Source organism: Orcinus orca, chromosome 9 (assembly GCF_937001465.1).
Source record: "Orcinus orca chromosome 9, mOrcOrc1.1, whole genome shotgun sequence".
NCBI lineage: Eukaryota > Metazoa > Chordata > Mammalia > Artiodactyla > Delphinidae > Orcinus > Orcinus orca.
The window spans coordinates 85,142,369-85,170,238 of NC_064567.1; the positions used below are offsets into that span (position 1 = coordinate 85,142,369).

Here is a 27,870-nt window from a genome sequence, read left to right on the forward strand (position 1 = left end):
ATTTTTTTTCAGTTATACTTTATTTCAGTTTAAATTTTATTAAGAAAATGATATGCTATAGAGGTGTTTGTGTCTTATGACTGTCAAGGGTCCACTATATTCACATTTTTTGAACAAATATATGAGAAAAATGTGAAATTCTAAGACCACTGAGCTTTATAAATTTTCCAACATGAAATCATAGTATTATTTTCTCTTCCACAACAATCCTCTTTCTATTCATATATGATTACTTTATCTCACTTTAGTCTCATAATTTCTTCCCTCTTTTATATGCAGAGGGAAAATACAGATGTCTATCAGCTTTGATCCATGATGTCAAAATTCAAACTTGGTACTTACGGAAAGGGCCTCTGCTCCAGTGCAGGATGGGAAGAAACCAGTTCCCTTTTCCCAACTGCACCTTTGTTTGGTGTTTTCCTGGCATCCCAGTAGGCAACAATGAGAAGGCTAAGAAGGATGCCTAGGGCTGACTCCAGGATAAGTATTTAGAACTGCAAAGCCATGTTTCTGCAGAAGGTGCTCCCTATTCTATAATTAAGAAATTAAACCCCATTCACACTCATGACTTAAAGATAAGACTCAGCTGGGAGGAAGGTGGATATTAAGTCTAATTTCCCACAAAAGAGGAATGAAAAACCAAAACAAGTAGGCACTGTAAAATTGTTTTTGTCTTTTTAATGGCAGGTCAAATATCCTGAAACATACATATATTTTGATAGTCTTCTAATCCCAGTTGAGTTCAAATATTAAAGTAACACACACGAGCTAAGAGAATTCAATATTGTTCCAAGGCACTTACTGAATCTCCATGACTAAATGAAAACAAGGACAATTAGGATGGACAATTAGACAGTTTATAATATAAAAATAACTTTTTGCTTACAATTTACAAAATGTATTATTATTACAATCTTTGATCTCTGATAACCTGTAATGCTGGCTGCATGACTCCAGCAATTTTAAAATTCTGAAACTATTTTCTAAAACTTCAGGGCAAATAATTTACAAATAAGGTACACAAAGATTTAGACCATGCAGAAATTTCTTACATCTTCTGTTAATAATATTTTATGACTGTAACTTTATCAAATTATATACCTACTTGCCCTGTACATATACAAAATAATGCATACATGATAAAACATTAGCAAAAGAGTAGTCCTTAAACTCAATTTATCATAAAAGTATTACTATATTAACATGTCTACAAGCAGCGTGTAACAGGGTTAAGAGACATTAAGGCAATAATACTTGAAGTTACAAAATAAACCATATGTAATACTTTTTCCTAAGTGTAATATAAGGCAGGTAGATGGTCCCAGCAAAAAACACTAAGGTAACAATCTACACTGCTGTTAGTCCCACATTTTTAAGATGGAATACTATAAATCTGGCTTTCAGTGGCACTTGAATTTTCCAGTATAATTTAAAGTGTCTTTTAGTTCCCTGAATCATGTCCATTCTGAAGGTGGATCTCTTGGTCCTTTGGGTTTTCCACAGCGATTACCAAAACCTATAATCAAAATACCACAATAATTCTCTAGTGTTCAGAAATATTTTTAAACTATTAAGCTCATGTCTGTAGACATTCTTATTTTATGGAACAAATAAATTTCCATATGGAAATTTAGAACTTAAAACTAAACAAATCTCTACAAACACAAACCAATTCTTAATTTGTTCTGGGTAGTTGAAAATAATTGCTTCTTTTATAAAAATAAAATCAATTCTATCAAAATGTAAGAAAAACAGCTAAGATATTTTAGTCTTTCCGACTCAAAAGAAAGATTTGTTTACATACTGCAGTTTTTTATATTTTAGTTTTTAACCTCAGTATGAAACAGAATAAATTAGTTCATTTGTTTCATAATTAATTCCAAGCAACTTTGACGGTACATGTTTTATTCTTGGCAAGTGCCATTTAAGGGCCTGAATAAATCATAGCACAAAGATAAACTTTGCCTTAAGGAAATTCTGGAATGATGGCAAATAACTTTTTTTCATTCTTGCCAGCATTAACTACACAATTACAGTTTTAAAATCATCTAATAAATTACCAATCTCTGTGGCTTCTGTTGGACTTTCTGATATTTGATCTTTCTTGTTACTGAAATTAGTTGGACATTCTGTACAAGTCTCTGTATGAATACCTCGTGCTGGATGGTCTAAAATGCAAATCAAAGCCATTGTTAGTCATAATCATGTTTAGCATCATAGGTAGAAGAATCCTCTAATTGTTTTAATGTGGGCAGTTAGTTACAAGAGCAAGTTTTTTTTTGAGCATAATTTTAGAGGCCCAGATAAATATAAATGCAAGGGTAATGAACACAGGAAATTATATTAGGTGTTCTTGCAGGCACCTAGAAACCTGCAGCAAGTACTTCTGCTGTGACGATTCTCCTCATGCTCCTACTTTAACTGCAACTGAAATGCCTTTATATGGAAATCAATGGCAAACAAGTTCATAGTTTATTAATGGACTTAATATTTGTGCTTAAAAGTAGTAATTCTTTTAAGATTTAGCATTGCTTAAATTTTAGTTAGTTTACTTATTTAACTGCCAAGGCATACGATTAGTAACAAAAGAAATCAACTACTATGATTCAGGCATTCTTTCACCACCTTCATCACGTCCCCTACACCCCCTGTAAGGAACTTTTCTGGAAACTTGGAATACAAGTCAAATAATAGACAATCCTTGTCCTCGGGTGCTTATAGTCTAGACAGGGGTCGGCAAACGTTTTCTATAAAGGGCTAGAGAATATTTTAGGCTTTGCAAGCCACATACGGTCTCTGTCGCACATTCTTCATTGATTTTTGTTTCTTTGTTTTTAATTTTAAACAACTCTTTAAAATGTAAAAAGAATTCATTCAGCTCAAGGGCAGAATAAGAAAACAAGCCACGGGCAGGATTAGGCCTGTGGGATACAGTTTGCTAACCCCTGGTCTAGTAGGAGAGACAGACAAGTACATTACTTATAGTAGTGTGATAAGGTTTATAATAAACGGGGACAGAAAGGAGAGGCATGTAGACGAAACTAGTGGCGGAGATTCAGCGTTGGCTTCTATAAGGAAATGATGATTTAGGCTAAAAGCCGCAATTTTCTCAATGAAGTAAAGGGTCTACTACTGAGTAAGAGTTAGTGGGATTCATGAAGAAAATAAAGATTTGGAAAATTCAGGGGAAATAAAAAGGGTATAAAGCAGAGCATGTAAGATAACCAAGCAACGCTGAGGGCTCAACTGTGGATCAGTCCTAGAACTGTATGCTCAACCTGTAAAACAGCCAAGTTCCTCAGCAGTATTCAGTAATCCCGAGGGATAAAGCAAAATGGTATGGGAATTAGGGGCAAGAAAGTTAAGGATAACTGTGAGTGTGACTAGAGTGATGGAATCTAGATTGAATAGAGAAGGAAGAGATACCAGAAAGGAGTTAACAGATACTAAGAAAATAAAAGACCCAGGGATCTAGCCATAGCAGCAGTAGTCATATAACATAGATAATAATAACAGCATTGCTACCATTTCAGTGCCTACCATGTGCCGGGCACTGTCTAATACTCTCCATATATGATTTAATTTAATTAAATCTTCGCAACAATCCTCTAGGGTAGGTTACTACCATTATCTGCATTTCACAGAGAAGAAAACTGAAGCCTGGAAAGATGAGGTAACTTGCCCAAACCCAAATAGTAAGTAAAATGGCAAAAATGGGACTCCAATCCAGGTGGGCTTGACGCTAAAGCTTCTGCTCTTTTCCTTATAATATGTTGCTGTAGAAAAGTAAACAGAGAATAATAAAGAGTTTATGAGATGGAATGGAGCCCCATTAGGCAAAGATCCAGGAAGAGAGCAGCTGAAGCAGAATGGAGGGTAAGGGCAGAGGTGATAGATAAATTGAGGGAACTGTATAAGCTAGGATGTTTGATGAGCTGCTTACATAGTTTCTGATTTATAAGAATTAACAATAACTTGATCTATTTTACTATGATCATAAAAGTAATGTAGTAGAAAAATTTTCTAACTTGGCATTATAACACTGCATTGAGCTAACATAATCTTACTAGCCTTCACAAATGTAAAAGTCCTAAAAGGAAGATTTCCAAAACAATTGATTTTTAGGCCCCCAATTCAATCATCTAGGTTAATTTGGCGCATTTATTCAAATCATTGTCAGATCTAGATTCTAAGTGTTTTTATAAACAACAGAAATAAAATACAGGAAAATATTTTTAAAATAATTTCCTTCCCATCAGCCTGTTAACTACTGATAATAAATGCTGTTATCCTCCTGACCAATAATAATATCTGGTATAATAACGAATTTAAAAGAATTATACTACATAATTCAGGTTCTAGAAGAGCTGTCCTACATATTTCCACATACTGAAATAAATTTCACAAATAAATAGCATACACCATGAGACATGCTATCTTATGGAAATTAATCTATATAATCTATAGCAAAAAGGAACACAGTCCAACTTACCACATGTTTCACTTCCAGAGGTTATCAAGCCCTATAAGGAAGACATTCAATAGCTATTACAGTACATCCCTTTCATGTACAAATTATAGAAAATTTGGTCTGTTATAAGTATATATCCCAATAAATCAAGATCTATCAAGATTCTCATGTCAAAGGAAAAGAAAACAATGGTGTTTTCAATTAGGGTTAAAAATGTTTAATGTTGTGGTGTTTTATACTGGGAGTAAAAGGATAGGGGAATTCCTTTTCCTTCTGGATGAAAACTGAAAATGCAGAAGTTACTACATTACGAGAACATACACACAACTGCATTTTGCCAGCCCTCTACTGTATTCATCAAATTATGATATCACTGATTGTAAGACATAGAATCATTATTAGGTTACCAATACTTTATCTACCAATTAAAGTATATCACAATGCTTTTTTAGTCAATTTTAAGATATACCCCAATTTCAGATATTCAAATGTGAGAGAAATACGAAAAATATTAATGTTGATGAAAAATAGCATTTCCAGTGGCTAAAATATTTAGCTACCAAAACATTTCCTGAATGTGAAAGGAAGTCTCATGTGACCAGAAAAACTAAAGGGAGAGACAATATACCTGGTTCTATAATGGAAAGAACAAAATCTAGGAAAGTACTGGGACCCTGAAAATAGTAACTCCTGTTCTATTCATACCTCCAAAATGATTTGAAACAAGGCATAATTTACAAATTTCAAAAGCAGCTTGGGAAAATAATACTCTGAAGTGATGGTCATATGTAGATCATAATGCTCTTTAAAAAAATTTTAGATCTCACATTTTATACACTTTTCATCTGAACTCATAGCGTAAGAAATAATTATCAAAAATTATATTTAATAGCCTTAAGGTAAGTTATTATAACAAACAACTGTAAGATAAATTAGTAAAACAAAAGAACAAAAATATTGAGCTATAGCTGTTCCAATCCCAAAAGGACTCACTTCAGGTTTTCTTTGTTCACACTGTTCCTGATTTTGAAGTTCACTCCACTCAGATCTTACAGGTGTATCTGAGAAAAATGAAATCTTACAATTAAAATTAACATCTTTAATTATGAAAATTTCTTGCTTTAAGGTAATATACAAAATACTGTAGATTTTTAGAAACTATCACTTCCACTAAAAAATTTCTAGCTTCTATTAATTGAAGAATATCCCTTTAAGCTTCGCTTTCTTCCTTAAAATTTAAAGAACTGAGTTATCAGAGTTTATTACAAGTGCATTGTAATCTACAGGTGTGACAGACATAGACTTATGTATTTAATATTAGTGGAGTATACGGCTTCACTGTTTTTAACATTCTTAAAATCAGTTAAAATGAATAAAATATTTGTAAAATGCAGCTCAGATAAGACTAGTAGTGTGCACCTCCACTGAGCACAAGACACCGTAAATATATTAAAGCTGTTTCTATACTCTTTTTCAGGATGGGAAGGAGGAGGAATATATTATCAATACTCTGAAATATCACTTTCTCCCTCACTGATACTCTTGTGGCCTTAAGGGTGCTCAGTTAACGTCAACTGAGTGATGCCTGCCTACAACAGAATTTAAATGTTTACTTACCTACACTGGTACCAAGTGAAGCAGTTAATATCTTTTCATAAGTAAATGCCATTTTTAATGAATGAAAAGACAATAAACTGTATACAGTTATAGTTGCATTTAACTGGATTATAGTGTTTGATATAAATGCAGCCATTTTATTAGCAGTCTTAGCAAATAAAAAATACCATTATAAGTATTTTTCATACAAGGAATTAAAAACATTTGTCAGTATAAATTCAAACCTGTTTTTGAATTTAATTGTGTAGCTCAACAGCAACAGACTGACATCAGCCATGTTTTACAGAGCTTATTATTAAAGCATGAAATATGTAAAATCAGAAGATATACTCACTGTGTTCACTGGCCAATACAAAAGACTCAGGAGTTCTTTCAGGTAGGGGAGGAGGCGAATCTTCACTAACATCAACATCTATAACAAATACATAAAATTTAGACAAATTATGAACTTGTTAAAAAATGTTAACTCATTTAAAAGTGAACTTGTTATCTAAACAAAATAAGACAGCTTTCTTGACATTCTTATAAATCACTGCCACAAGTATCTAGGAGAACCAGTTTTTAAAAATGCAAAAATAAACAAGATATCCTTATCACTTGACTTGTTATCAAAAACAATTATAAAGCTTATTGAGCAAAGACTGAACTCCATCACTGTTGCACAGAGAAAATGACTCTCCCATGACGTTCCTGACACCGTGTAGGTATTAATCACACTGTCCTCTGAGTCTGAAGGCATCTTCAGCAGAGAAGCCAGCAGGCGAGTGCCTTCTCTACTGGGTTTGCTGATAATGCTTTGGGTCCACAAAGGAAAGCTTCAGTCATTTGACTTAAATCAGTGCTTCCCAAACTGTGATCAATTGCTAAACTCCTTTTACGAGTTTTGCCGTACTGTGGACCATATGTCCTATTTTTTTAAATCCCACTCATTTTAAACTTAACTATGTACTTCAGTCATGTTTTAAATAGTAATGACTAAAATAGCAGATTAAAAGTGTTAGTTATTTTCCTAATATACAAAAATATAACCATTAAAATTTTTGGATGTTCATTTATTTATTGCCTAAAATCTTGTGAACAGTGGCATATGACCATTCTTTGAGAATACTGACTGAAGCCATATAAAAGCTTTTCACCAGTAAAAACAAAATTAGCTCTTGGAAAAGATAATGCATTAAGTAAGCCTTGTCAGTTAGCCTCATTATGGCATTAGGTGAAATGAGAGTATTAGATCCTTTGAGGTTTCACTGGAGGTAGAAAAAGAAAATATGAGGATACAGTTCTGTGTGTGGACTCTCAGGTTAGAAAAGATGGGGCAAAGAAAGGAAGCTGTGAGGATCCTATATTGTCTGGCCCTTGACAACTGTTTTCTTAAAAATGTGAACAACTGTGCCATGATACTTGGCTATTTTACCACATTTGATAGGCTATGCATTAAAAAGAGAGTGAAAATCAAGAAAAGCCTTTTCAATTTTCAACATGCATGAGCCAGGTATGACTGCTCTGGTTCCTCCTACAATTGTTTAGCTGAAGACACAAGAAAATACAGCCCCTGGATCCTGCTGAGAGAAGAGTTCCAGTCCAATACTTTATATATATGTGTGTGTGTGTATATATAAAAATCTGTATACACACACATACACACACACACACACACACACACACATATATATAAAACATGAGTACTGGAACTCTCTTGTATATAAAGTTAAGCTACTAAAGAACTATCTAACCTGTCTGGTAGTAACAGTCTAAGCAATCATATTTCCCCTTGCTCTTTTGTTACTAAGAGCTCACAGTGAAGAGATGGCTGTTGAAAGGAAGGGATGCATAATCTTGACACTGTGGTGCCATTTCACAATTACGTGAACAAATCAGGAAGGACAGTATGGCTTGTTTACATCAAGTATCAAGTATCTTTCGGAAACTCTATACCTCTTCTGTTTTAACAGTCCTCGCTCTTAAAAGACTTTATTTTCTAACTGTGGCCTTGGCTTCTCAACTGCATGTTTCTCCCTGGATCTCTGGATTGCCTTTTCTGTGTTATAAATTTGTGTTTCAGAGGTTATCCAACCAGAGGCTGCACATTTTTCGTAGGCTTTTGTAAATCATACACTTTATGGGAGCCTAGTGTAGCCATGTTTGAGAAATCTTTCAGGAGGCCTGAGTCAATATTAAAATCAGAATGATAGCCAGGAGTTTTTTTTAGGCAGTAACTTATGCAAAAGGTTGTTTTAGGTATCAAAACAAAATTATTCCATAGCAAATTTTAAAACAAACAAGCAAACAATAATCTAATCCTTGAGCCAAAGGTTCATCTACAAGGTAAATAATTACTAACATTAAAAATAGGACTGCTTGTAGTTATGCTGCAACACAGAATACTTACACAGGAAAATCTTCTGTTAATACCAAACTCATTTAGCATAGTTAAGGTAGGGTGAAAAGAAACCAGAAATCACATTTACAGCTATCTTTGCTTTGAAATACAAATAAAATGGAGAGAAAGGAAGTGAGCTGGTATACAGAAGAGTGCTTTCAACTATTCTGTACAGTATGTTGTATTCTAAAGGAACTCTTTCTGTTATCACTAAAACACTGGTCATATGGCAGTAACTTTTAATGAGCATGTTATATCATGCATCCTTCCTGCCCTCACCAAACTCTATTTCTAGTAATGGTTTAAAAAAATTTATTTCCTAGGTACAAAACAAATGCCTGATATGCTAAAAAAAAAAAAAAAAACCCAAAACGACAATTTCTTATCTACATGTTTTCTTGTGTAGTTACAACTTAGCAGTTATTTTTCAAACTCTGAAGTCGAGAGAAAAAAATATATTAACAATTTTAAATTATGCCAAACTGGTAAAGTAGTATTTATTGTGGCAACCATTATCTTCTGAAGATCCTTCAAATAAACCACAAAAGAATCAAGAACACAGAAAATCCTGTAAATTTAAAAAACTAGCTTAGACTCTCATTTACTCTACCAGATACATCCCCAAGATAAAAAAAAAAAAAAAAGTATGTGTGAGTTGAGGAAAATAGAGGCACCACAGTATGGGTGGTACTTACTGGGTGAGAATTAGAAAAAGTCATCTTTCAAGTTCACAGTACTTATTTGACTGCACATTATAAATACCAGTCTATGTGTGTCGCTATCAAAGTTCACCGACAAGTAAAAGACCACTGATAGTCAACCTATCAATGAACAGCTTTTGTGTTTATATATTTGCTGTCAACTTCATGGTCTTTTTTTTTTTTTTTTTTTCATGGTCTGTTTAAGACGGCACCGTGGTAATTTTTAGCAGATTAAAGAGGAGTTTCAAGACCCAATAATACATCTTGGGAACTTAGGGGATACGTTATCTTGAAATGCTTAGACTGCTTAAAGAAGAGAGTCATTAATTAAACAGTAGTAGCACTGATGACTAGACATGGAAATATCCCACTTTCTACTGACTGAATTAAACTTCCTATATTCTGCTGAGCAGCTGCAATATTGTTCCTTGGTTAATAAACTCATTATTGAAAGGAGCCATTTTGCAAGCATTTGTGAGGAGGTTTAAAATTTTAAAAAGGTATTTTGTAGTTAAAAGATCATAAAAAGATAACAAAATAGATATCTGTAATATACATGGGCAAAATTAAATGGACAATCAAGCCATTCTACAATATTTGTGTCACTGTCACTTTAAGTAATCCCTAAATTATTTCTAATTATTCAGTTATATAAAATTTTGACCCATATAAATACTAAGAGTTGTAAGATATAAGAAGAGAAAATTTTCAGTTACAACAATTTAAATATTTTGGAAACAAAAAGTCCAATAATGCAATGTGATCAAACTAAGGTAACAATAAATAAAGGGCTTACTTAAAAAAAAAATTAGTATCAAAAATAATGAAATTTTGCGTAGGTTCTGGAGTAAAGTGTGGAATAAAACATAATGAATTAATATAGCTAAGCTGCTTAGAACAGTGACTGGCACATAGTAAAAATATTTAAGTGTTAAGATACTATTATCATTACCTTTTTCAGCACCTGAATGTATTGTTCCTGCTATATCATGTCTAGCAATGGACATTGACAATACTTTCCTTGTAGAAATGCTTTCAGTACTAGCGGCAGCAGAAACAGTGGCACTTGCTGTTGAAATACTGGTTTTATTCTTGGTCACAGCACCATCAGAGTTCCTTTCATCAGAGTCCGAGTCATCAGAGTGAAGAGGATTAGTAAAACTGAGGGGTGCTCTGAATAGAGGGGAACTGTTGTGATGATCTGTGAGATCATGGGTTGCAAGTTGTGTCGTGGGGCTTGGTGTTGAACTCCCAGTTTTCATTGTTTGACAGTGGGTATCTGAGGATTTGCCTTCAGAGGAATCAGGCATGGGTAGAGTATTCTCAGGTCCATGAAATGACCATGGTGCATGTCCTTTCTCATCAAGAGGTAAGCGGTCTGGCCTTGGAGGTGTGTCTGAATTCTTCTGTGATTCTTCTGGTAGGATAACTGGAGCTTTATTTGACTGTGTTGCATTGCAGTCCACACAGGAATTCTGGGAAATACCATCAATTTTTAGATCTCTTGAATTCAGTTCCTGTGATTTAAAGACTTTATCAATTGTACATGGTGAAGCCGAAGCCGATTTAATTTTAATTGCATGTCCCCTATTCAAGAGTGTGTTCCCTTCAAAACTTTTTGGTCCTTCTTGAAGAGGGACCTTCTTAATCTCAAAACTTAAATTTCGCTCCAATTTTTTATCTATTTGTTCAACAGTTGATTCATTTTTCCCTGTAAGTTCTGTTGATTTATTATAGTTTCTGTTGAGGTCTGTTGAATGTTGTTCTGATGAAACCACGTGCAACACTGGCTTTGGATGGTATCTGTCATTGTCCTGCCACACAGTAGTGACTGTTGGAAAAGCTGAAGGGGGAGAAGGTGTCAAGATGGGTGGCACTGGGTGAGGTTCTGGAGGCTGCAGTATTTCTTCCTTAGCATCCCCTTCTACAAGGCAACTGGAAAATATTTAAAAAAAGGGTATTAAAAGAATGTTCATCCTTTTAAAAAATAAGTTTATAGGTAACAGTTATGTAGCTAAGCCTCTTTAAAGTAAAAGTCAGTAGAGTCTGTGGTTATGAATTAAAATTTGCCAAACTAAGTTAATGTTTAACAAGGTAGTAATGTATGTACATTGTTTAAAAAAGTCAAATAACACAAGAATTTTAATAAAAAACCAGCAGTCCCCTCCCACAGCCCTCCATTTACCCTGACACATCAAGTTTCAACTTTTTAAAAACAGCTACTTCGAAGATTTGCCTCCATATTTCAAAATATTTCAGAATGCATAAACGTTATTACTTGATCTTTCTATTTCACACATACTCTACTGTCTTCCTACTATGTAAATGTCTTCTCCATCTTCCTAATACTGCTAATTTTTGGTTAGTTCAATCTTATGACTACAGTTATTATTCATACCAATGACAGCATGATTTCCTATTTTTTCTTATATAACTCTTATTTTTTCCCTAATAATTGTCTTGGGTTTCCTATGTACCATCAGTAATTCAGCCCTTCTTCAAACTTTCCTGCAGATTTGTACACCTCCTCTCAATTGGTCAAGCATATCAGGTAACTATCAATATCACAGACATCCGTCTTAGAAACCTTGAGCCTCGCGCTCCAGTGTGGACCCCTGGCCCCCGAGGCTACCACAGAGCCGACACTCTCTCTTGTGTTACACTCTCCCGTTTCCCAGGTCCTATCTACGTTTTTCTAGCTACACTTGCTCAATTTAGTGGGTTATACCCTCCAATTGCCTCTTAAGAACTATACATAGGAAACAAATTTCCTGAGGCCTACATAATTATTATATTTTCAAGGTTACTGACTTTTGGAAAAGGTGTATTATTCTAGACTAGAAATAACTTTCCTTAAGAATTTTATAATTGTGATTCCTGTTCCTTTGAATGTGAGCTGTTTTTTCTCTCTCTTTTGAGCTTTTAGTTTTTTTTTTAATTCTTCACGTTCTACAATCTCATGGTGTAACTTTTTTTAATCCATTGTATTACAATTTTTAATCCATTATATCGAGAACTTTCTGTGCAAAAATTCATGTTACTACTAGAAGCTTCTTTCATAATTTCTTCTCTTCCAGTCTCCTTCCAGACTATGATTAGTTTTAGTTATAATTATTATTATTACTATGATTATATGACATACCTCTTGGTTTGATTCTCTAATTTCTTTATCTTCTCTCTCCTATTTTCTCTATTTGTTCATTTTCTTGGGAGATTTCCTTGACTGTCTTCTAGCCTTCTTTAATTAAAATTAAATTTTAATTTTTAAAATTTATGCTATTATATTTTTAATTTCCAAGAGCTTCTTATTTATTATGACCTGTTTCTTATTTCATGGTTGCAATATTTCCTAATTACTGAGAAAACAGACATTTGCCACCCCCCCATCTTTTTTCTATTCTGTGTTGTCTCCATTCCATCCATTTTTTCCTGCTTATTTGGATTATGTCTTTCACGTTAGAGGCTTTGTCAAGTGTCTGATAATTCCTGGTTCTGTTCATTTTGAGAGAATGGAATATTTTAAATGACTGGGAAATGTGTGTGTAAATGTAAGGGGGAGGGCTTGTGGCTTAGTGGCCGTCTTACTGCTTGGTGACTGAATACAGTCCTTGCAATGTCATTGGTGGGCCACAACCATCAGTAACTATCGATTTCCTCTCTTGGGCTGGTTAGTTTTTCAAGAGAGGGGTTCTGTCTCCCACCAGAAGTGGCTATCAGTATTCTGGGAGCCAAATAAGGGGTGGGAGCAATCTCACTATTCAGCATGCAGATTCCTGCTTTCAGCAAGGAACTAACAACCCCACCATCAGTTGGACCTGATATACTGAACCCAGAGACTTCCAGGTTCAACCACGCCAGAGTAAATCCCTCCCTACTCTGTTCCCAGGTGTGCGCAAAGCTGTCATCTGTCTGCTCAATTTGATGGAAGGAATCTGGGGTTCTAAACACTCTTTATAGAGACATTCAAGTACTCTTCTTGTTTTCAGTCCCATCCTACACACCAGGCTTAAGGGGGACCTCCAATTTCTGGGACTTTCTGGGGGTTCTTTGAAGATAATCATCTTGATTCTTATTGGCTTCCCTCACCTACAGGAAAGCAAGTTTTAGCTTTCTCTGTTCTAAGTCCCTTTTCACATTGGTCAGTGTGTTTTCCACTTCCCAAAATACTGTCAAAATCTCATTTACTACCACCTTCTCTTCAGTTTTTTGGTTTTTAATCTTTATATATTTTTATGTTCCTCCACTATAATTTTAGGAAGTTTAGGGAGGGACCAGAGTTAAACGTGCTTAAACTGCCTATTTAACCAACAATCCTGTAAATGTTTTTAGAAGCAGTAGCCTTATGTGATGTTGATATGTACATAGTAAAGAAATTATTAGCTACTCACATTTTAAAAATAGCTTTAAGTGAGGTACAGTTGATATACAAAAACCTGAACATACATTTTTTCTAATTTATTTTATTTATTTATTTATTTTTGGCCGTGTTGGGTCTTCGTTGCTGCGCGTGGGCTTTCTCTCACAAGAGTGGTTGCGGTGATCAGGGCCTACTCTTCATTGCGGTGTGTGGGCTCCTCATTGCGGTAGCTTCTCTTGTTGCAGAGCACGGGCTCTAGGCACACAGGCTTCAGTAGTTGTGGCTCGCGGGCTCTAGAGCGCAGGCTCAGTAGTTGTGTTGCATGGGCTTAGTTGCTCCGTGACATGTGGGATCTTCCCGGACCAGGGCTCAAACCCGTGTCCCCTGCATTGGCAGGCACATTCTTAACCACTGTGCCACCAGGGAAACTCTGAATATACTTTTTAAAAAATATATATATATATATATTTATGGCTGCGTTGGGTCTTAGTTGTGGCATGCAGGATCTTTCGTGGCGGTGCGTGCAGACTTCTCTCTAGTTGTGGCACGTGGGCTTCTATTTGTGGCGCACAGGCTGCAGAGCACGTGGGCTCTGTAGTTGCAGCATGCGGGCTCTCTAGTTGTGGCGTGCAGGCTCAGTAGTTGCAGCGTTAGGTCTTAGTTGTCCCGCAGCATGTGGGATCTTAGTTCCCTGACCAGGGATTGAACCTGCATCCCCTGCGCTGGAAGGTGGATTCTTAACCACTGGACCACCACGGAAGTCCCTGAACATATTTAATGTATACAATTTGATGAGTTTGGACATATGCATATATTGGGTTGGCCAAAAAGTGCTTTTGCTTTCCAAGTAAAAATAAAAGACACATTTTTCATTTTTACCAAGAACTTTATTGAACAACGTATTCACTCTTTTGTTCCACTACCTTTTGCCATTTTTCAGGCAATTTTATAATTCCGTCTTCCAAAAACTTTTCATTTTTTGAGCAAAGAACTGTTCCAGGTGCCTTTTACAGTCTTCCAGGGAATTGAATTTTTTTTCCATTAAGAGAATTTTGTAAAGACTGAAATAAATGGAAATCCCAAGGTGCAATGTCTGGTGAATACGATGGATGAATCAGAACTTCCCAGCCGAGCTGTAACAGTTTTTGCCTGGTCATCAAAGAAACATGCGGTCTTGTGTTATCCTGATGGGAGATTATGCATTTTCTGTTGACTAGTTCTGGACGCTTTTTGCCAAGTGCTGCTTTCAGTTGGCTTAATTGGGAGCAGTACTTGTTGGAATTAATTGTTTGGTTTTCCGGAAGGAGCTCATAATAGAGTACTCCACATACACAACATCCAATCCCACCACATACACAACATCACCTTCTTTGGATAAAGAGCAGCCTTTGGTATGGTTGGTGGCGGTTCATTTCGCTTGCCCCACGATCTCTTCCGTTCCACATGTACAGTATCCACTTTTCATCGCCTATCGCGATTTGTTTTTAAAATGGAACATTTTTGTTAGAGAATCACAGGCAGAAATATGGTCAAGAAGGTTTTTCTCACTTAACTTATATGGAACCCAAACATCAAAGCGAGTCACACAACCAAGCTAGTGCAAATGATTTTCAGCGCTTGATTTGGATATTTTGAGTATGTCGGCTATCTCCCACGTGGTATTAACATTGAATGTTCTCAATTAATGTCTCAATTTGATCGCTATCAACTTCAACTGGTCTACCTGACCGTGGAGCATCGTCCAGCGAGAAATCTCCAGCACAAAACTTCGCAAACCACTTTTGAAACATTCAATCAGTCACAGCACCTTCTCCATATACTGCACAAATCTTTTTTTGCATTTCAGTTGCGTTTTTACCTTTCTTGAAATAATAAAGCATAATATGCCAAAAATGTTGCTTTTTTTCTTCCATCTTCAATATTAAAATGGCTACACAAAAATTCACCAATTTTGATAAGTCTTTTTTAAATGCACACTGATATGACAGCTGTCACAATACAGTCTAACAAAATTGTTTCGAATGAAGTTAAAGATAACTAAGTGCTCCTAGAACCATCTTATGGAAAAAACCAAACGAACCTTTTGGCCAGCCCTATACATCCATGATACTATCACCACACTGAAGGTAATAAACATATCCATCACCTCCAAAAGTTTCCTTGTATCCCTTTGTGGTTCTTTTTGTTACTCAAATTTAACTGATAATTACACTAACAGACTTTCCCCTTATCCTTCCTTAATCTAACGCTTGTTGAAATAAGGCTTAATAAATACACTTTTATAGTACTTTCAATATGCACAAAAATTATAAGCCCCATCACAAAGAAATATATGTTACATACTGACTTTCCACTATGGTATTCAGCATTAATATTTTCACGAGGTATTCTGATGGAAAAAAATTCCACTGATGATAATGACTTGCATCATTCTTATTGTAAATATTGTTCTTAATTTCATCTGTGCTGAGGAATGCACTTTTTACTTCTCAAAAACAAAACAAAACATTCAGGACCTACCACTTGCTAGGTATTACACCAGTACCAGAAGACAGAACAATGAACACAACAGTTTGGGTCCCAAAGGAGTAAAATAAGGCTAAAAAGGTAAGTTGGAGACATACTGTGAAGGCCCAGAATTTCACGGTAAGAAGTTTGGTCTTTATAATATAGAAATATTACATTTAATTGGTGTGACAAAGTCTTAAAATGAGTAACTCTATAACTTTTGTTTCAAATTGATGTTTTATAGAAACTCAGAAAATTATTTTCCCTATAATAAATTAGGCTGGATTCAATATGAGATGGAAAGATTATAGAGGTGAAGGAAATGACAACCAAAATATTAGAACATAACATTCTAAAAACAAAAAACCTTCACTACTACCCTTTCTTCTAGAGAGTTAATACTATATAATGAAGAGTATTGGACTAGAAGGTAACAGATGTGTGTTCTTAGTTGAACTCTGCTAGTCTATGCAGGTCAACACCTTTGAGAACTAGCTATATTAACATCCATGTGATCAAGATTACTGTAAAAATCACTGGGTTCACTATATCACTTATCACTTTGACATATCATTGACTACAGAATGAATAAATACATGTGATCTAAAAAAGATGAGAAAACATATATAATAGACACTGTATCAATGCTAATTATTAATTTTCACCAAATGGTATCTCCTAAACACCTTACACTTTGGAGTTGAGGAAGATGATCCACTTGTGTTTAACCTTTATTTCTTGGTTTTATTATGTATTCTAATATCTATCAATAATTTTAAAAATACATCTGAGATTAAAGGTATTTCTAAACAGTGAAAAGGAACAAAATAAGAATTAGAAAAGAAATAAAACACAGAGAGCATAGGAAATTAGAGAAGTACAGTAAGCATGCATAGCAGTGTGTTTTGCCAAAATCTACCCTCATTTATCTTAAAAAAATGCCAATTTGGATAATTCAATTAGAACTTTAAACTTTCAGTAGTCAAATAAATCAATCTTGTCCTTTGTGATTTCCTTTATCCCTTCTATTATATCCCCCTCTACAAGTCTGTCAAACATTAAACTATATTGTATGTTTCAATGATTTGACTTTTTATTTCTTTTTCCTTGTTTAATATATGTTAAATTAATTCATAACACGATATATATTTCCTAGTTGCTTATTCAAGTCCATCAACTAACTGGTATGTATGTATGTGTGTGTGTATATATATATACACACACACACATATATGCACGCTTTTTTTTTTTTTTTGGCCACTACATGCAGCATGCAGGATTGTAGGTCCCTGATCAGGGATTGAACTCATGCCCCCTGCACTGGGAGTGTGGAGTCTTAACCACTGGACTTCCAAGGAAGTCGCAACTGGTATATTCTTATACCACTAACAGATTATTTTTATGTTTATAATGCATTTTATTTATTTGCTTATTTATTTTGGCTGCACTGGGTCTTAGTTGCGACATGCAGGATCTTTTAGTTGTGGCATGTGGGCTCATGGTTGAGGCATGTGGACTCTTAGCTGCGGCATGCATGTGGGATCTAGTTCCCTGGCCAGGAATCAAACCCAGGCCCCCTGCATTGGGAGCATGGAGTCTTACCCACTGGAGCACCAGGGAAGTTCCACTAACAGATTGTTTTAAATATAGTTTTATAATTTTTAAAGGGTTGGTTCTCACTCATCACTACTTTCATCCTAAGTTTTCTTTGGTATTTTTGTCTCTTGATTCTTACAAGTGAACTTTAACATTATATTGGGAAGTTCAGAGAAGATTCCTTTGGTATTTTGATGAGAAGTGCATCAAATTTGAAAACAACTGATATTTTAAATATCACTGAAAAAAGCTAAATTACAGTTAACTTTTCCAACCAAGAACACTTAATTTTTTTCACTAATGCAAATGAATACATTTCTACTTCAGGTTCTACTTTCTACTTACAGTTATTTCCAGGTATTCATATTTTGAAAGGGATCACTTTTAAAATTTTTTCTTCTCCTATTTGGCTGGTCTATAGGACCACTTTCTAGTATTATTCAACCACTTTGCTCCTCTTTCTTATAAATTAGTCATTTTAAGGAAATACATTTGGTTTTAATGTAATTATTTTTTTAAATCAACAAAAGGAAAATAACATTTCAAAGAAGAAACAAAGGGCTTCCCTGGTGATACAGTGGTTAAGAATCCGCCTGCCAAGCCAGGGGACACGGGTTCGAGCCCTGGTCCAGGACGATCCCACATGCCACGGAGCAACTAAAGCCCGTGCGCCACAACTACTGAGCCCACATGCTGCAACTACTGAAGCCCATGTGCCTAGAGCCCGTGCTCCAAAACAAGAGAAGCCACCGCAATAAGAAGGCGGCACACTGCAACGAAGAGTAGCCCCGGCTCGCTGCAAAAGCCTGTACACAGCAACGAAGACCCAACGCTGGCAAAAATAAATAAATAAATTTATTTAAAAAAAAAAAAAAAACAGAAAAAACAGTCAAGTAGAATAATAGCTGTTTTATGTATATGGATTTCTCCCATAACCCAAGTTTCTACTCGCCTTTTTCCCAGGGCCCTGGGTCACCTGAATCCCACCACATCCTGTGCTTGATGAGAGTTCCCGAATGCCTCTATTTGAGCATACCTCAGCTCTTTGTTTTGATCCCAGAAATACCCTCACCTATCCAGGATATTCTAAGTGCCACAGATGTTTAAAAAGTCCAGTTCATTCTCCCATTCTCTCCAGTCCTTAAAGGAAGTAAATAGATATTCATGCATTTCTGCCAGATATAAAACACTCTCGTTCTTGGCCTATATAATGCCACTGTTTCCTGGTTTTCCTTTATCCCTTGATTGTTCATTTCTTTTTTTTTTACAGCTTTCTTTTAGTTTGCTCTTCACACATTTTGGTGCTTACCCAGGTTCCCTCCTTGGTACTTTGAGATATTGTACCCAGAATCTGAAAGATCTTATTCATGCCCAAGTCTTCTACATCAGCTATATACAGAGTCCTCAGTATATTTTTTACCTCCAGCCTAGATATCAAAATGTCTAAAACAGAACCACTTTCTTTCTCCAGTCCTATTCCAACTTAAGTTTGTTTGAATTGAGAGGCATTAGAAGCATCAAGTATATTGTTTTTGTCTCTGAAATATTTATAAATTAAGAAAAATTTACTAAGGCATACTTTTGTGTCTCTGTAGTAAATCTGTTGACAGTTTATAGAAATAACTAACAATGTATACTTCCAGAGTGCTGGTGTTAGTGACAAAATATCGAGAATATTATTAGTTTAACAACATATATATTGAAAAGAGAAAATGAAATCTGCTATTCAAAATCTACAATTTGATTTCTTTAAGTATTTATAAACCAGAATCATATGACTGACTACATCTAATACAACAAACATGAGCCTTCCTCTCCAGATCCGTCTCCAAAAACTCCAATGTACTCTAAACAACTGATTAACTTGCTTACTGTAAGCCATACTGAAAAAATAAAGTATACTGTTTTTATCAATCTTATGCTCTTGGGATTTTATTTTCAGTTAACAAAGTATTCTTTGTGGAACACAATAAAATTCTGCCACTTACCTCTATTTCATGAATAAGAAAGAAGATGGACTAAGCATGTAATACAAACTCACACACATATAAAAACTTGAGCACATATCCCGAAATAAAGCCCTGACATAAGCTGAATGAACACTTTTCTGTTAATACTCATTTACTACTTTTTAGAATTATTTTTTCATTTACTGAAGAAAAATAGGAGCCAAACTTTTTTTTTTTTTTTGCGGTACGCGGGCCTCTCAATGTTGTGGCCTCTCCCGTTACAGAGCACAGGCTCCGGACGCGCAGGCCCAGTGGCGATGGCTCACGGGCCCAGCCTCTCCGCGGCATGTGGGATCTTTCCCGGACCGGAGCACGAACCTATGTCCCCTGCCTCGGCAGGCGGACTCTCAACCACTGCGCCACCAGGGAAGCCCGACCCAAGCTTTTAAAAAGGTATATGAGAAAGGTTTAAAATTCAGAACACTCTACACATTTTTTTCCTTCAAAATTAGGAAAAGGCTACCACGATTTGTAGTTGGAGGTAGATGACCATATAAATCAAAAATATTAGCGTACACTCTGAGGGCCTCTACCTTGGCTCACTCTGAAAATCCAAATTAAAAGATATCAGTGTAGCAAAAATGTTTCTTAATTTCCTTTAAGGTCATTAGTTTCTTTAGGACTCTACAGAACTGATATGGGAGACAAAAAAATTAGAGAACTAACAGTTTATAGGTTTTAACTGGCTACCTTCCATAGTAAATACCAAAATGGAAATCAAATAGGAAAGAACTGTTGAGAAGTGTTGGTGTACAGTTAACATCCTGAGCATTTAAACACTTAGACCTCAACCCACCTATATAGGCTTTTCTGATCTCCCTTAGAGAAGTATGCAAAGGCATTCCAGAGACTATAATAGCTACTACATCTTGCCTTAGTTGTAAGCTTTTACTTTTGTAAAGAAGGATCTCATTAAGGTACAGCAACTCAATGCCAAGACACAACCATAGTCACCTCACCCAACTTTATTCAACTTCTATCAAACTTTTAAGGGGAAAAAATTGGTGAATCCTATACAAAGGAAGTCCTACTTTGAGGGAAGGTGAATCAGTTTGGGCAGATCTATGCTCGAGACAAGACACAGTATAAGTCATTCTAACAGTTTTATTACTTATCTTCCACTGTGTCTCCTTTTAAAAATAATTCAGTAACTCAATCTTTTTTTTTTTTTTTTGCGGTACGCGGGCCTCTCACTGCTGTGGCCTCTCCCGTTGCGGAGCACAGGCTCCGGACGCGCAGGCCCAGCGGCCATGGCCCACGGGCCCAGCCGCTCCGCGGCATGTGGGATCCCCCCCGGACCGGGGCACAAACCCGCGTCCCCCGCATCGGCAGGCGGACTCCCAACCACTGCGCCACCAGGAAAGCCCCCAGTAACTCAATCTTAACTCCACATTGTAATGGGAAAACCAACATTTAGTGAAGACCAAGTATGTGCCAGGTCCTACATGTAGCATTTTCACATACTTTATTTCATTTAATTCTTAGGACAATACTTAAACAAACAAACAAAAAACCCAAGATCAAATAAATTAAGTGGCTTACTCACGACTTCAGAGCTAGTAAGTGGATGAAAAGGATTTGAAACTAAATCATTCTGACTCTATCTATATTCTTTCCATACTACCATCTAACTGACCTAGCTACCCTGAAAGAAAAGAGGGAAAAAGGGGGATAGGAATATATATTGATTTTAACTGTTATAAATGAGAGCTTGGTATGAAAGTAAGAAAATCTAGAAAGAAATAAACTCAGCTTTGCCAGTGATATTATTAAACATCTTCACATAACCTCTTTAACAGGCATACAATTTTTGACAATCATATTACCTGTTCAGTCATTAGAAAACTGAAATAAATCTTAGGAATAGCTAAAATTTTAGTTGTACCACATACCAAAAGATGAGCTATAGTCAATTCATGGTTATGCTCACTGTTCTGGTATAGTATACTACTGAAATTTTATCTAAATTGAAAAGAATTTTTTACAGTACACCATTAAAAAAGTCAGTTGCCATACATATGCTACATACTAAACAAAAGAATGATAAGAAAACTTATAAAATAAAACTAAGAAATATTCAGAATTTTTTTGTTTTATGTAACAATGAGTAAAAGATAAGTATCCTTTCAAAGAAAATGTGACGTACAATACCTGCGGGTCCTTGGTGGTTTTGGAGGGGGAGAATCTTGTTTGTCAGGATCTATGGAGCTGACCATATTTTCAGTGTTAATTTCATTCTGCCAAGAAAAAAAAATGCTTCATTAAAGTTAGGGGAAAAATAATTTTCCTTCCTCATGTTTCAAATAAATTGTTATTGGGCTTGTGAATTTTTAAAACAATGCTAATTTTGCCAAATAATAAAATAGGTGTTATGTCCTCTACATTTAAGCCCGAAAAAACAATATCAAAAAAACAGTCCATATCCAGTTACCAAGAAAATCAACTGTGTCGAGCAGCATTTCAACATATTTCAAATGCTACTGTTAAGAAACAGATTTCCCAAGAAAATAAAGATCCAAGATGATCTTTTTTTCAGGCATTACTACCACTAGATTCGTAATGTGCACATAGGGGGAAAAAAACCAAGGTAAGTCTTATATCCTTCACCTTTCCCAGACTTTTTTGAGACTCCTGTTGCTACCTACTACTTTAAAAGGGATGATCCTGAGTCAATACAGTTCTTATACAACCTATAAGAACCTCAGGTTGTATTTAGGATTGTGAATAGAGGAGATGTGAAATTATTATATAAAACATTGTCTTGAATTAGTTTCAGCCTCAGAAAGTACCTCATTTTTATATAGCTAGGCTATGTCAATTCTGGGCCAGAAGACAAGAAGGTTTTCACCCTTGCCTACATCTCAGATAATTTTACGAAAAAAGCCATCTTTCCATATACGATAATCAATTAAGGAACTCTGAAACTGTAGTTGACTTTTTTTTTTTTTAAAGTCACAAGACACTTCTACCATATCCATCATGGCATCTTCTTTGTCTATATAACTGTTTCTTGCCAGTGTCCTTTTCTACTAAGTACTCCCAACAATAGAAAACAGAGACCTCAAGTTCACAGCAATTTTTAATGGACCCTGTTTCCTAATATCAGATGCATTAGAAGTGTCTTACACATCTTACTATGCATCTTGTTCTGACCAAAACAAGAGTTACATGATGAGACTAAAAGCCTGCATCCTTAATTACAGCTGCCTATCAAATCGGAGGCATCTGTTGCAGGGATATCTGCTATAGATAGGATAACCACATAATTCATTGTCCATATCAGGGCTTTTACACCTAGACAACAAGTATAAACTGGTTTTGCCTCGAGTAAATCAGGACTTTGTTATCACACTTTTAGATCCTCAGATATTACCAGAATTTAAAGACTACTCTCATCATAAAGATTCCTCTCACATATTAGTGATTCATGTGCTTATTTCTATTAATTAAACAATCATATTCCCATAATAACACTCATTAATATTTTTGTACCAAAATCTATAAATATTCTTATTAAGTAGGTTAAAGAAAGATTAGTGAACCATATGAAACTGCTTCGACTGAACTGTTGTTTCTAACCTACAAAAACACATCAATTTTTTACAATTTCAACATAAACAGCCTCATGTCACGTCAAGTCAGGTTTTGCTGCCAAATACCAAACGCACACACACAGACACACACAGACAAACCAACGGTAGGTTTTCAGTGCATTTTATATTTTGGGACAGAGGTAAGGCATTGTGGATCTATATGTGAAAGGCAATGAACAGTAAGCACTGGAAAGGATACAAAAATGTAAAGGACATAGCCCTTAACTTCAAGAACTGTACAGTCATCAAACAAAAAAGTGAAAGGGTAATAATAAAACCATAAAATGGTAAAATCAGTACAATGAAGCTATAAAATCAGAGAAAGGAGATGTTATAGGTGAGAATATTAAGAATATACTTGGGAAAATATTAAGAAGTTGAAAACATTAAGGTAGCATGTCGAATGGCATTAAGGGGTGGATAAGACACTGACAAATAAAAGAGAACAGAGGATGGAAGTATGGAACAGGGAGAGAAAGTAAGGGTATTTTAAGCAAATGACTGCATGTGACAAAGGAAAGAAGGTGTCATGATGATTCCTCATTCTGGGTGAATGAAAGCTATTAACAGAAAGGGACAAAACAGGAAAAGAACTTCTGGGGGAGGTAAGATTTTTGAGCATGTTGAATTTCATATGATTAAAGGAATCCATGTGGTAATGCAGAACTACAACTCAGAGAGCCACTGCCCCCACACAGCATGAACAAAACCTCCTAGTCACTGGACTTGAGAATAAAACAATGTTCTTCTTGGATTCCTAGTTTTTACCTACAATAATGTTTGCTGTACTTTTATATCTTCTGATCCTCTTATATGTACAGCTTTTGTCCCCACACTTGTCCTAATGTATACAGCTCTTTGGCTGCTTCTATTACCACTTAAAACAATCACCAACTTTTGAAGTTGAAAGGAATTTTAGAAATTAAAGAAGCTACTGGAGATTAGGTTCTAGTGTATTCTCTTGTTTAAAGCAGAGCTTGCTAAAGCTATTCTTTTTAAACTTTCGACCACCTTTACCCATTTTGCTAAAGTGTATTAATATTTTTTGTGTATTAATATTTCCACATAACAGCTTTATCAAGGGCCACAAAAGAAAAAAATCAGAACCTAATTATCAAATATATAAGGATATATTATCAGCTGCAGAACAAAATAAATACTAAAGGTGCTTTAAAAAAACTTTACATTGGAAAAAAATTCAGAGTTCAGTAATATCACATCTAAAATGTACAACACAAGCATAACAGAAGGACCATAACACAAACTATTGTTGCTGTTAATCACCCTAGAACTGAAAATCCTGGTGTAAACTGGTGGTAGTATCTTTTATATACAAGATAAAAAGGCATGTGCGCATACCTTAGAGATGCTTGCTTACTGAGGTGTTTCTAAATCCCAAGTCAAATGCTACTGGATTCCAAAATAAATTTTCTCTTTACATCTTCTACTCTGAGAAGTGATTTTAGTTGTAAATACCTCTAACAAATAACATTTATCATAGAGTCATATTGCTGATTAGCATTTCAAACTAAAATCTCTACAAAAATAATTTTGAGACATAGAGCTTTAAGAGCTTTTTTAAAAGTTCCTTAACTTTACTTCTAAATTAAGTTGTCAGAGAAATAATAAATGGAGATTTATGATTGTTTTTCAGAGCATAGGTTCAGAAAGATAAGTAAGATATTTCAAATCATTTTACTCAACCACACAGCTCTAAGATAATTTTCCCCAAATTTTTAGATCCTACATTTTCTCTAACTGGGATTTACGGTTTCTAACCATATATAAACATGTTATAAAAACAGTCATTTATATTTTAAAGTACCTAGAAAATAAGATTTCTTAAGAGGAAAACATTAAAAAGTTATCTAGAATGATACGCTATCTTTTATCCTATCCACTTGTCCTTCCACGTTTTTATCCATTCATCCATTGAGATATATAGTACCAGACATTATGGTACACAACCTTTGGCAAAATATTTATTCTCATAAAATATAGTTTTTCAGAATGGATTCTATAGAAAATTGTTTTTCCCTTTTGCAAAATAGGAAAAAACATCTTGTACAAATGGCAAATTCAGCAGTCATCATGTCAGCTTTAACAAAACACAAGGACATAATCTAATATTTTAAGTTCAGTTAGCATGCAAACATGTAGTGTGTGGCTCCTATATAACCAGGCAATGAGATAAGAAAGTAGGATTGAAGTAACCACTATCTGCTATTGGATGCTATTTCATCTAATCTCATATAATGTATGATTTTTCTTGTATTCCTTAGGGATTTGTAAACCTTTGACCTATTAGAAAAAATCTATAACAAAAATGTAACTGTAGTGTGGAGTTCAGGCTAGTAAAAAGGAAGTTTAATTTTATGAATAAAACCTAAAAAAAAGAAAAATCAGGTAATGAGAAAAATGAAGATGAGAGAGTAATGCAATATTTTTCACACTTTTTTGGAAATATAGTTAAAACCTTTAAAAATACAACATTGAACATTGCCTTAAAATTTTTTTCTAGCAAAGGCAACAAAAGCAAATTTAAACAAGTGGTATTATCACACTAAAAAGCTTCTGCATAGCAAAGGAAACCTCAAGAAAATGAAAAGGCAACCTACTAAATGGGAAAAAATATTCGCATATCATGTATCTGATAAGGGGTTAATATCCAAAAAAAATAAGGAACTCATATAATTCAGTAGCCAAAAAAAAAAAAACACAAGTCGATTAAAAAGTGAGAAGATCATTTGAACAGACATTTTTCCAAAAAGACATGCAGATGGCCAACAGGAACATGAAAAGGTGTGCAACATTACTAGCCTTCAGCGAAATGCAAATCAAAACCACAATGAGACCTCACACCTGTCAAAATGGCTATTATCAAAAAGACAAGAAAAAAGTGTTGAAGAGGATGTAAAGAAAAGGGAACCTTTGTCTATTGTTGGTGGAAATGCAAATTGGTGCAGCCACTATACAAAACAGCATGGAGGTTCCTCAAAAAATTAAAAATAGAACTACCATATGATCCAGCAATTCCATTTATGCATATTTATCTGAAGAAAACAAAAACACTAACTCTAACTGAAGATAAAAAACGCTAACTAAAGATAGATGTACCCCCATGTTCACTGCAGCATCATTTACAACCCAACTGTGCACTGATGAACAGATAAAGAAAATGTGGTATTAAAAAAAAAAAGAAAAGAAAATGTAGTGTGTACACACACACACACAGGAATATTATTCAGCCATAAAAAAGAATAAAACCTTGCCATTTACAACAACATGAATGGAACTTGAGGGCATTACGACAAGTGAACTAAGTCAGAGAAAAGACAAATGTTGTATGAACTCATATGTGGAATCAAAAAACAAAAAACGGAACTCATAGATACAGAGAACAGACTGGTGCTTGCCAGAGGTGGTGGTGGTGGGGGGGCCCAAAGTGGGTGAAACAGGCTCAAAAGTTGCAAACTTCCAGTTATAAAATAAGTAAGTCACAGGCTATAATGTACAGTTTGGTGACTGTAGTTAATAATACTGTATTTTATATTTGAAGATTCCTAAGAGAGTAAATCTTAAAAGTTCTCCCCACAAAAAAAAAAAATTCTGTAACTATGTATGATGATGGATGTTAACTAGACTTACTGTAGTGATAACTGCACAATATATGCAAATATTGAATCACTATGTTGTACACCTGAAAGTAACATGTTACATGTCAATTATATCTCCATAAAAATTAATTAAAATTTTTTCTAGCTGATTCACTTTGCTGTACAGCAGAAACACAACATTGTAAAGCAACTATACTCCAATAAAAATTAATTTAAAAAAAAAATTTTTCTATACATTAAAAAATTTTTTCACTTCTAGAAATAAGGAAATGGTATAACTCTGAAGCATAAGAACCTTAACTTTGAAATTAATATTGCATTTATGGAAAAAAACAGAAGTATTTTTCAATTAAAGGTTAAAGAAAAAGTAGCCTATTTAGCTTTTGAAATACTAAAGGAGTCTCAATTTAGATAAAATTATACACAGTAGTATATAAGCATTCTATTCTATATTATAAAATATTTGGCTTCATTGAGCACAGGTTATAACAGGCTTTAGTTAAACTAAAGGGAAAAGAGAGATCATAATATGAGGCATAGTTGTAAAATGATTTCTATGTTAACAAGGGAAATAAGAATGAGGTCACATATGAATCTTAAAAATCTGAAACTATCACCTGTCTAATAAAGGAAATACACTGTCCCAAAAACCCATGGATTAATATTAGATTATTTTAACACACTGAGGTAAGCATTTGGTTAACAAATCTCTCATTTGTAACACCAAGAAATTTCAAATAGTCTTGGAAATTACCAAAACCATACAAAGGGGAAAAAGGAAAACAGTGGTTATAAATTTTGCCACTAATTTCCTCATTTTACTTCAGTTATTGAGGCTAAATTGGTTTATCATGCAATAGTCATCTTAGATTCAATAATAAAGATGTAAAGAAATTCATCCAAAAAAACAGCCTGATACCTTCAAGGATAAGACGATATATAGAGGAAATAAGAGAAATACTTTAAAAAGAGGCAGAAATGAGAACACTGTGAGAAAAGAGTATTTTTGTCAGGTCAAAAG

At 34.8% G+C, this 27,870-nt stretch overlaps 1 protein-coding gene across 4 annotated transcripts in view; it reads right to left on the reverse strand.

The window, feature by feature from the left end:
* Window positions 1–653: 653 nt before the first annotated feature.
* The window catches only part of PTPN12 (protein tyrosine phosphatase non-receptor type 12), an 86,604-nt gene continuing 59,387 nt past the window's right edge, over window positions 654–27,870 (reverse strand). For 3 of the 4 annotated variants that reach the window (XM_049714936.1, XM_004263393.4, XM_033439716.2), the window contains 7 exons: window positions 21,791–21,876; window positions 10,122–11,104; window positions 6,423–6,500; window positions 5,465–5,532; window positions 4,493–4,523; window positions 2,061–2,168; window positions 654–1,516 (listed from right to left, as the gene is read on the reverse strand). In XM_049714936.1, the coding sequence (XP_049570893.1) occupies window positions 1,455–1,516; window positions 2,061–2,168; window positions 4,493–4,523; window positions 5,465–5,532; window positions 6,423–6,500; window positions 10,122–11,104; window positions 21,791–21,876 (1,416 nt within the window). In that variant the 3' untranslated portion in view covers window positions 654–1,454. The remainder of the gene's footprint in view (window positions 1,517–2,060; window positions 2,169–4,492; window positions 4,524–5,464; window positions 5,533–6,422; window positions 6,501–10,121; window positions 11,105–21,790; window positions 21,877–27,870) is intronic. The other variant, XM_033439714.2, reaches the window with a different exon arrangement.